Genomic DNA, 11,834 nt, shown 5'->3' with positions numbered 1-11,834 from the left:
AGCCATGCCGCCCGTCGAGGACTTGGTCGCCGCACACCTCTGCCCGCCCTCTGCTAGATGGCGGTCTTCCCCCACGTTCCTTCGAAAGCTTGCAGAGCGACCTCGAGCTTTCATGCTCGCGCCTACGCCGCCGCCGGTCAGGCCGCCGCAGCGCTACATTCAATGTCTGTCCTCCAAGTTTTACAGAGCGATATTCTCCGTGAGTGGGCCGAAGGCGGTAGAAACCCCTCCCCCGCTGTCACGGATCTGAGAAGTGCTACGGACCTCGCCCTTCGCGCCACTAAAGCCGCCGCACAAGCTCTGGGGAGATGCATGGCCAGCCTTTGTGTTGCCGAGAGACACTTATGGCTCACGCTCGCCGACATGGGAGATTCTGAGCGCGCCGCGTTTCTTAACGCGCCCCTCTCCCCGACGGGCCTTTTTGGATCTGCTGTCACGGGAATCGTCGATCGCTTTTCTGAGGTCCAGAAAGCTACTCAGGCGATGAATTTGTTTCTGCCCCGCCGCGCTAGCTCTTCCGCGGGCCGCTCTCGCGAGCCTCCTGCCAGAGCTCCACCACAGCGCCCCCCCTCCGAAGCTCAAACAGCCCAGCGCAGACAGGGCGGCCGCCCTCGCTCTCGCTCTGACAGCCGCCGCAGACCGCCGCCCCCACGAGGCCCGCGACCTAAGATCACGCTGAAGCCTGATCATCAGAAGTCTGCCTAGCAAAGTCAAGAAAACGACGGTGCTCTCCCGCTGCGGCCGGACCGCCGTCAAAGCTTCGCCCTCTGCCAGTCCCCGTTATTTCGCCGACTGCTGTAGTGTTGACCGCCACAAACAAGCCGGTGTCCCAGCCCGCTTGCGAGCGACAAAAAGCCGTTTTTACGGCTACCCAGAGAAATCTCAAAAAGAGAAAATTTGCCAGTTGTGTAGAAAACGTGCCCACAATCATGTGCTCACCCATACACACAAGCATAACATACCCCGTGTCTCTATCAGAGCCCCATCACATGAAACGGGCACAGCCCGCTCTAATATCAGAGAACATAAACACGCCCACGAGCTCGTGCGCGTGTCCCCTCTCTGCTCGCTCTGTTTCACGGCCCATAGACTCCTCTCTGAGTGCAAATCCCGTTGCCACACACATTCAAAGCGCGCCCACACACTGTGTCCAGCCCGCTATGTGCAGCAATCAGGGCGATATAGCCATTCGGCCACTAGCCGCATGCTCCAAAGCGTGGGAAGCCATTCCAGGCATTTCCCCGTGGGTGCTAAGCATTATAAAGAACGGCTATCTGCTACAGTTTCGCCGCCGCCCGCCTCGTGCGCGCGCGCGGCTCGAATCTACTGTCAGCCCGCTGGCCGCCGGCACGCTCCGCTCAGAAATTGCGACGCTGTTGCAAAAGGGCGCCATAGAGAGAGTCCCACCATCTATGACCGAGTCGGGGTTTTACGGCCGTTATTTTCTGGTTCCCAAGAAAGACGGCGGCCTCAGACCGATTTTAGATCTCAGGTCTTTGAACAAAGTGCTCATGAAGAGACCGTTCAAGATGCTCACTACCAGGAAACTCCTCGCGCAGGTGCGCCAGGGGGACTGGTTCATCTCTCTAGACCTGAAAGACGCCTATTTTCAGATCCAGATAAATCCCCGTCATAGGCCATTCTTACGTTTCGCCTTCGAGGGTCATGTTTATCAAATACGCCGTTCTCCCGTTCGGCTTATCTCTGGCGCCCCGCACATTTACGAAGTGCATGGATACGGCGCTCGCCCCCCTGCGGAGCCAGGGGCTGCGCATATTGAATTATCTGGACGACTGGGTGATTTTGGCCCAATCACAGACGGAGCTTCTGTCGCACCGCGCAGTTCTCCTCGACCATCTGAAAACGCTGGGCCTCTCTGTCAACTGGACAAAGAGCTCCCTTCAACCCAGTCAATCGATTTCCTTTCTAGGAATAGATTTGAACTCGGTCACGATGACGGCTCGCCTGTCTACACAGCGCGCGCGCAGTGTACAGCGACTGGCCACCTCGTTTCAGTTGGGCACCCGCTCACCTCTGAAAACTTTTCAGAGGATGCTGGGTTACATGGCCTCAGCCTCCGCTGTGCTTCAGCTGGGCCTTCTGCACATGCGTCCGCTTCAGCTTTGGTTAAACAGCCGTGTACCCCACCGCGCGTGGAACACGGGCCGCCAGCTGATCAGAGTTATGCAGACATGTCTCACGGCGCTGCAGCCATGGACAGTAGCAGAATGGTTTCGACAAGGCGTCACGATGGGGACCTTTTCTCGCCGAAAAGTCATCTCGACAGATGCATCCAACACGGGTTGGGGTGCAGTCTGCGAGGGCTCACCGGCCTTCGGCCATTGGTCGACACAGGAATGCCCCTTACACATAAACTGTCTGGAAATGCTTGCGGTCGAGAACGCGCTTTCGCGCTTCCTCCCGCTCATTCGGGGACACCACGTCCTGATCCGTTCGGACAACATGGCTGTGGTCTCCTATCTCAACCGTCAGGGCGGTGGCAGGTCCAGGAATCTCTTCCTACTGACACACCGCATTTTAGTTTGGTCCCAGAGCCGCCTGCTCTCGCTCAGAGCGACGCATGTGCCGGGCCATCTGAACGATGGCCCAGACATACTGTCCAGGAACCTCATCTCCTCAGGAGAATGGTCCCTGAACACACAAACGGTCCAAATACTGTGGCGGCTATTCGGCAGAGCAGAAGTGGACCTCTTCGCGTCAGAAGAGAACGCTCACTGCCCAATATTTTTCTCAAGGAGCGAGGACGCGCTAGCCCAGGAATGGCCTCGCCGCCCGCTCTATGCATTCCCTCCGATCGCTCTGCTACCACAGGTAATTCAGAGGATCAGGGACACACGCCACTCGGTGCTCCTCATAGCCCCGCGTTGGGAGAGTCAGAATTGGGTTCCGGAGCTCACTCAGCTGTCGCAGACAGCCCCGTGGCCCATCCCAGTCAGAGCAGATCTCCTCTCTCAGGCTCGCGGCACGATCTGGCACCCCCATCCACGGCGCTGGGCGCTACATGCATGGGTGATCAACGACTATTCGTTAATTTGCCAGAAGGAGTAAGAAACACTATCATACAGGCTAGAGCACCTTCCACGAGAAGGCTCTATGCGTCTAAATGGTCTGTGTTCTCAAAATGGTGCACCGACAAACATCTGGACCCACGGTCATGCGAGGTGCCGTCTTTGCTTGTTTTCCTTCAAGAGATGCTGGACAAGGGCAGGTCCCCCTCCACTCTCAAGGTTTACGTGGCAGCCGTCGCGGCGTTCTCTGAACCCCGACGCGCTCAGTCCCTGGGCAAAGACGAGTTAGTCATCCGCTTCCTCAGGGGAGCTAAGAGGATGAACCCTCCGCGCCCCCCTTCGGTTCCTATCTGGGATCTTTCTATAGTTCTCGAAGCTATGAAAGCACCCCCGTTCGAACCGCTCGAGTCTGTGGACCTAAAATACCTCTCGCTCAAAACCGTTTTTCTGACGGCTCTGTCCTCAGTAAAACGCGTGGGGGATCTTCACGCGCTCTCATCCAGCGCCGCGTGTCTCGAGTTTGGTCCGAATGATTCTGTTGTCATTCTCATACCTAGACATGGCTATGTCCCGAAGGCGATTGGTACCCCGTTCAGGGCTCAGATTATTTCCCTATCGGCTCTGCCTTCATCCGATAGTGAGCGCGACGCCAATCTCCTCTGCCCGGTGCGGGCTCTGAGATTGTACACTACGTGCGCTGCCGCGTTCAGACGCGCTGAGCAGCTTTTCGTGTCGTTTGGGGGGCGCACCAAAGGTCTGGCCGCCTCTAAACAGACACTGTCTAGATGGATAGTAGACGCTATCGCCTCTGCTTACGCATCTATATGCCTGCCCTGCCCTCTGGGCATCAGGGCGCACTCCACTAGAGGCATGGCCTCATCGTGGGCATGGTCCTGTGGAATTTCCATTCATGACATTTGTGTGGCCGCGGGATGGGCCTCCCCGTCCACTTTTGTCAGGTTTTACAACTTGGAAGTTCCCGCCTTGCAGGCAAAATTACTAGCTGTCTAAACGACCAGCTCCCTAAGAAGCTGCATTACTGGGAGTCCCTCACACAACCGGTTCGCCCCTTGTGCTCTCCTTAAATGCTTTTACACTTCATGTGCCCGCTTTGCCGGCCTCTTACATGCTTATGTATACACCTCATGTGCCCGCTCTGCCGGCCTCATAATACATTCACTCCACGTTAAAAATCCCCCGGTATCACCCTGGGATTCATGAGTGGATTCATAGCGCGCACGGCGTTGACCAGGTGTTCCCGCAGCGTAAGCTAGCTTACGCAATACGAGAGAACCTCTCGTAAGAGAACGAATCGGTTACCTAACGTAACCTCGGTTCTCTCTAGAAGAGGGAACGAGTATTGCGTTCCAGGCCGTGCTTGCGCTACTAGCGTTTAGCTTCACGCTGAAATAAATCAACATATAAGCCTGGGAGAGACTGTTATATACACCATAGCCACGCCCATTCTGGCGGGCCATGACGCAATGAGCGCGCGGGCGCCTCTCATTGGAAGCGGGTTCAGCCCCGCTCTCCCATAGGCTTAAGCAGTTCTCTCTGAGCGAACCAATGAGCTGCTAGCTAGCCTGCTCTAGGTCTGCCGCAGAGGAACTGCGTTGTGTATGGATACAAATTATGAAATAATTTTTGGCTTCAATATCTCAGCAAAGATGAATCTTTCCCGCAGCGTAAGCTAGCTTACGCAATACTCGTTCCCTCTTCTAGAGAGAACCGAGGTTACGTTAGGTAACCGATTCGTTTTAATGGACCAAGGCTAGCAAAGGCTTTCTGGGTTGCAGCAGAAATACCTGTAATATATTAATTATCATTGCCAAATTTCAGGATTTTCATGGATTTTGGACAGTAATTTTAAGCATTTTACATTTGAATTATATACAATCTATCTATTTACATTTGAATCATATTCTATCTATCTATCTATCTATCTATCTATCTATCTATCTATCTATCTATCTATCTGTCTATCTATCTGTCTATCTGTCTATCTGTCTATCTGTCTATCTGTCTATCTGTCTACTGTCTGTCTGTCTGTCTGTCTGTCTGTCTGTCTGTCTGTCTGTCTGTCTGTCTATCATCATCTTTCTATCTTTTAAAAATCATTAAACATTCAAATGTATGCATTACATTTGAAAAGATTAGAGTATTATAATAAACTGATACAGATTTTTCGTTATCAAAGTTTATAGTTGTAACAAAAAGCAGAAATCTCACACTCCTTGCCATCTGCATTTTATAATAATTTCCTTTTCCTCTGTCGAGCGATCATGAGAGTAATCGCTCGACAGAGGAAAATATAACCGCTGAAAAGACGTAGGAGGAAGGGGCTCTGTGTTTCGTGAGACCATTTTTATCATTTTATATGCCTTAATTCGTGAATTCGTAATTGGCGCGTTTCACCATCAGTGTGCAATCAGGGCCGCATTAAGAGCTCACTGGGCCCCGGGGCTATGAGTTACTGCAGGGCCCCCCCACCACCACTTTAGGTCACCAACTACATGAGCTAAATGTTCTATCATTATACAAGTCATTTTATTAATCTATGATATACTTCACACAGTTAAGTTATATTACTTTTAATACGATTTTTTATCATATCAAAATTTTATGCCACTAAAATTTCATAATTCTTGTGACCAATTTCAATATCACAAAAAATAATAGTAGCTTAAAGCTGCTGTCCGTAGCTTTTTTTGGGTTAAAAATTATCCAAAATACATATTTGATAAAATACATAACCAGCCAGTGTTCAAAACTCTCTGCTTGCCTTAGCTCGATGCAAAACGGTAAGCTTGTAATAATGTTTTTAATTTTAGTGGTACTGGTGGATTTCCGCGGGAGATTCGAGCATGTCTTTGCGTCATTACGTCACATCTGTACACATAAAGAAGGAGTCTCGGCTAGTATAAGCTATATTGCGTGTGAGGATGTTGGAGGTAGAGATTTATAGCCTTTTCTCACAGCACTTGATATAATTAAACTTATCAATTTGATGGCGGATCCAGAAAGGTTCAAACGACGATCATCATCAGTGACAACTAGAGACTCACCCGCTGTAAAATGCAAAAGACTTCGTTCGGACTTCGGAGTGGCTACAGAAAAAAAAGAGACTGCAACCGGACCCATGCGAAAACAAGGATAATATCGGAAGGACATTACATGATGTAGTCACGCAATGCTTGCTGACGTTGTTAACATTAACAATTTGAGAACATAGTATAGCTACTTTGCACGGTTTTGCGTGAAATGATAACTTATAAGCAATTGTTAGATTTAATCAGCGCGATTTACTGCAATGTCAGAACCAGAACAAAAGTGAATGTTTCTTACTAGTTCAGATGACATTTCCCGGTGAAAATTCTTATGTTGGTCGTACTTCCAAAAAGAATAATCTGTGATTCTGAATGACAATATCCACATCGGCGCGGTGACTGACAGCTGCACACTCTCCTCAAACACTGTGTTCATCCGCGCTGTGACGTGTCGAGGGTGTTGAACTACAACTCACGTAAAGTTGATAATTCCGTGAATGACTGCAATTGCAGATTTCGAACAGAGATGGCGACAAAGAGGAAAAATGCCGGACTGCAGCTTTAAGAAAAGAATCTCAAGCTTACTGATGACAAGAGTCACAAATAACAATAGAACAAAGGCACATAAGAAATCGACCTACTTGAAAAACTTAAAGCACTGAATAATATTATATTGTATAAGTAATCAAATATTCAATACATAGTTTTCACTATAAATTCAACATTCATTCTTATTAATTTTACAAAAGTGATTCAGTCAAGGGCAGTAAATTACTTTATTTCTGATGTTTTATCATTGACACAAATGGCGACAGCAGCTTTATTAGTAGCTTCTGTCACTTTAAGACCTCAGGGTCGGAACTCAAGTGCGCTGTGCAAAACCGTCTCAAGTTCACCATGGTCTCAAAACCAAAATGAATTCTCTCCCGCTGCTTACTGTGCCTGAGCAGTTTAAAATAATTTGCGTGGGGTCCGGATAACAGGAAAGTACCATAATTTGTATCCAAACCACAATGCTTAAAAACGCGTTTAAATTATAGCCTAAACTTGTATCATGATGGCGCAGGAAAATGTACATATTTCTACCGGATATATTATCGCCAGCCCTTGTCATGTGTCGATGCTTTTTAATGAAAGAGGAACCGAGTCGGCTTGCTGGAATTAACTGTTTTATTAACCGATCCTTATTGCTACAGCTAAGCTACTGAGCATAACACTGTCACATGCATTCCACACTCTCGGAGGCCCCCACTGACGTCACCGTTGTGCGACTCCCACAACCTGTAGTTACATATCACAACATCTCCCCCTTTTCAAAGGTTAAAGCTTCAACAGTAAAACAAGATGTACTACATCAAATAAAGATAAACATGAACATAACAGTCTCTGGGTGTTTGATGAATTACATTGGCATTACTTATTGTGATCTCAGGCACCTAATTTCTATTTATCCTATCAATTATCGGATCTTTCCCAAACATAACAATCTATTCCCATAGAACATAACTCGGGAACATAATGTAGCTGTATTAACTATACTTATCACCCAAAACAGAAATACTGAGGAAACAGTGTGAAGATAAGTATCAATAAATGTTCAAGTGTCTCTATATCTGAGAGGTACTCTGACCTCACGACCTCTGGATGTCACTTGAACAGTTCTCTGAGGGGACGGCTGGTGTGGTGAACACACCACAGGTGAATCTTTCAGTCTCTGGACAGAAGCAGGGTCACCATGACTGGGTCTAGCCACAGAAGGAGGGCTGCTGTGCAGCTGCAGCGGAGATCCCTCAGACTGCTGCTGGTGGTCTGGAGAGTCAGCCAGCTCCGGGACTGCCTGCAGATGTCTTCTATTGCGTCGCAGCACTGCACCGTTATCTGTCTTCACGATGTAAGACCGGGGCTCACTGCACTTGCTAATGACTTTAGCAGACGTTTTCCACCCCTTTTCTCCATCCAATTTCACTCTAACGGCCTGCCCGGATTGGAGATCAGGAAGTGGCAGAGCAGAGTGACGGCGATCGTGAAAGAACCGGTAGGCTGATTTAGCCTGAGCATCCTTCTGCTGGATTTGATGTCTGTCCACAGGAGAAGCTTGTAGTTTTCCTTCCAACATAGGAAGTGTGGTCCTAATGTCTCTTCCAGCCATAAGTAAAGCTGGGCTCACCCCCGTAACAGCACTAGGGGTGGCTCTGTAACACATTAGAGCAATATATGGGTCTGGCTGCTTTAAAATGCGCTTAGCGGTCTGCACGGCTCTCTCGACAGCACCATTTGCTTGGGGGTAATGAGGGCTGGTAGTCGTATACACAAACCCATAGCTTTGGCAGAAGTCTTGAAACTCACCCGAGGTGAATTGTGTGGCATTGTCGCTCACCAGCTCCAGCGGTATCCCCCATCTTGCAAACATGCCTTTGAGCCTGGTAATGACCTGGTGGCTGGATGTTGAAGACAGGTGGGAAATTTCAATGTCCCTGGAATAATAATCAGTCACAATGAGATAATTCTGTCTTTCTATCTCGCACAAATCAGCAGCAATGCGCTGCCAGGGTCCCCCAGGTAAAGGTGTGGTGAGGAGCGGTTCACGTCTTTGAGTGCGTCTATTTTCAATGCAGAACTTACATGTTGACACTGTCGTTGTGATCTCTGCACTGATACGAGGCCACCATACTGACATCCTAGCTCGAACACGACACCTTGTTAGACCTTGGTGTCCCTCGTGTATCTGTTTGAGCACTTCTGACCTAAGTGCAGTTGGGATAACCAGTCTATCTTGATACAACACTAGTCCATCGGTCTCAGAGAGGTGAGCTCTGGCAGAATAATATCCATGCAGGGATGGAAACAGCGATGCCCTTGGTGGCCATCCGTTCCTAATGAACTGCGCAATCTTTTGTAGCTCTTCATCCTCTAGTGTAGTGGAGCGGATTTTTCCAAGTTTTTCTGATGAAACAGGCGCATTTTCTACCACTGACTCCACATATGCTTGAACGTCCTGGTCAGTGTGTTCATCACCACTGTCAGTCAGTGGGCTCCTAGAGAGAGCATCGGCTATGATAAGCTGCTTCCCCGGGACGTGCTCAGCCACAATATTGAATCTCAGTAGGCGCATTAGGAGTCTTTGGCACCGTGGAGGGACTTTGTCCAGCTCGTATGTATTTATGAGGGGTACCAGTGGTTTGTGGTCTGTTTGTAAAAGGAAGTTTTCCATGCCTTGCACATAGCGAACGAAGCGCTCACATGCCCACACCCCTGCAAGACACTCCTTTTTAATTTGGGAGTATCTCTTCTCTGCATCTGACAATGTGCGGGAGCAGAATGCAACTGGCTTTAACACACCCTCCTGTTCCTGCAATAATGCCGCACCTAATCCGTAGCTGCTCGCATCGGCGCTGATGACAGTCTTGCGGTTAACATCATAATATGCAAGTGCTGGTGCTGCCACGAGCGTAGCTTTCACTTTCTCAAACGCCGCTTCTTGAACATCACTCCACACCCACTCACTTTCTTTCCTGAGCAGGGCAGTGATGGGATGCAGCTGTGAGGAGAGGCCAGGCAGGAACTTTCCAACATAGTTGACAAGACCTAGAACCTGTTTAAGTTCCGTAACATTGGTTGGGCTTGGCATCTGTGTGATGGCTTTAACTTTATCAGTGTCAGGTCTCATGCCTTCTGCACTTATGAGGTGGCCAAAGTACTTTATTTCTGTTTTGCCGAAATGACACTTGGCCTTGTTCAACTTTAAACCACTGTCCTTTATGGTCATCAGCACCGCATCAAGACGGGTGTCGTGTTCTTTCCTTGTTGCTCCATAAACAAGTATGTCGTCCATTACTACTACAACTCCATCATGACCCTTTAACAGTGTCGACATCTGTCGTTGGAAGATTTCTGGAGCTGATGTGATACCAAATGGCAGCCGTCGGAAACAGAATCTCCCCATTGGGGTGATGAAGGTTGTCAGCTTTTGGCTTGCAGCATCCAAGGGGATCTGCCAAAATCCGCAGGTGGCGTCAAGGGTAGAGAACACTTTAGCTCCAGCTAGCTTGGGAGCAATATCCTCCAATGTTGGCATGATGTACCTCTCTCGCTTAACCGCCTTATTTAAGCGCTTTAGATCGACACACACTCGCACTTGCTCCTTGTTCTTTTTCACTACTGGAACCATCGGGGTACACCAGTCAGAAGGCGCTGTAACCTCCTCAATTATGCCCAGGGCCAGCATGCGTTTAAGTTCAGCCTCTACTTTAGCCAGGAGGGGGAACGGGATGCGACGTGCCGTCGTCAGTGAGTAGGGCTCACAGTCAGCTTTAAGCTCGATTTTTACAGGGTCGCACTTGAGCAACCCGATATCCCCAAACACCTGACTTAACATTACAGTGTCCATCCCGTCTACTCTCATGACCAGTCCCATTCTTGTGGCAACACTCCGTCCCAGGAGGTTGTGAGAGTATGGCCCTTTAATTACAGTTATCCAGAATCTGTACTTTTCTCCTTTGTACTCACTTGTTGCCAGGAACTTGCCAATACTCTTAACTTCGCCGCCGGGGCTGGTGATGGGTCCTTTCGTTGCAGTGACCAGGCGGGAGCGCTGTGGCAGTCTCATGAATGCAGCCTGTGACATTACACTGACGTCTGCCCCAGTGTCTATTTTGAATTTCACAGTGCTGCCATTAACAGGTAAGTCAACGAGCCACTTATTTTCTGAATCAGGTTGATCCATTATGTCTGACACATGTTCAGTAACTTCTCCAAGGAAAAACATCTCATCTGTGTTAGTGGTGCTGCTAGGCATTGTAACCACCTCTTTCAGCATCCTCGTCTGACAAGCTGCCTCAAAATGTCCAATTTTATTACACCTTCTGCACTTTTTATTCTTGGCTGGGCAAGGATGTATTTTACCATGTTGTCTGTTACAGCGGGGACAGGTAGGATGCTGTTTTGACTCACTGTGTTCCTGTTTTTTCTGCCATTGTCCATCGTTGCTGCTCCTTTTGCCATGGAACGGCCGCCTCCCCTGTCTCATGGCGTCTACTGCACACTCCGAGCGCAGGCTCACATTCTGTTGCTTTATTTGTTCGCTCTGGCGCACTATTTGAATAGCTCGTTCAAGAGAGAGTTCCGGCTCGAGCTGTAACTTCTGTGATACATCGTTGTCAGATATGCCAATAACTATTCTGTCCCTGATTTGCTCATCTTTAGTGTGCCCAAACTCACAGTACTGTGCTAGTTCGTATAAACTTCTCACAAAAGCCTCTACTGACTCACCAGGCTTTTGTGCTCTCTTGTGAAAACATGCTCTTTCATGGATCACGTTTCTCTTGGGCACAAAATGATCGGAGAATTTGGCTATCACCGTGTCATAGTCCTACCTCTTTCCTCTTCATCCTCTCCGCTGTCATCGTACACAAAGGAATCATAAATCGCTTCCGCCTCTCTCCCCATTGCGTATAGAAGCGTGTTTACTTGCACTTCACCGCTATCTTTGTCCAACTTTGACGCCACCCGAAAGCGGTCGAAACGTCGGCGCCACATCGGCCATTCCGCCGGCCGCGTGAAGTCAAAAGATTCCGGAGGTCCGAGCTTCGCCATGTCTTATTTTCAGAGCGTGAAGTCGGCCACTTCTGACACCATGTCATGTGTCGATGCTTTTTAATGAAAGAGGAACCGAGTCGGCTTGCTGGAATGAACTGTTTTATTAACCGATCCTTATTGCTACAGCTAAGCTACTGAGCATAACACTGTCACATGCATTCCA

At 49.0% G+C, this 11,834-nt stretch overlaps 1 protein-coding gene across 1 annotated transcript; it reads right to left on the bottom strand.

Annotated features, from left to right (window-relative positions):
- Window positions 1–7,673: 7,673 nt before the first annotated feature.
- On the bottom strand, window positions 7,674–10,892 carry LOC130071149 (uncharacterized protein K02A2.6-like). Its single transcript, XM_056235785.1, has one exon. The coding sequence runs from the start codon at window positions 10,890–10,892 to the stop codon at window positions 7,674–7,676; it is 3,219 nt and encodes a 1,072-aa protein (XP_056091760.1).
- Window positions 10,893–11,834: the final 942 nt, after the last annotated feature.

The sequence above is a fragment of the Rhinichthys klamathensis genome, unplaced genomic scaffold (assembly GCF_029890125.1).
Source record: "Rhinichthys klamathensis goyatoka isolate OS25496 unplaced genomic scaffold, OSU_Roscu_1.1 h1tg000430l_1, whole genome shotgun sequence".
In the NCBI taxonomy this organism is placed as follows: Eukaryota; Metazoa; Chordata; class Actinopteri; order Cypriniformes; family Leuciscidae; genus Rhinichthys; species Rhinichthys klamathensis.
This window is presented reverse-complemented; position numbering and strand designations above follow the sequence as displayed.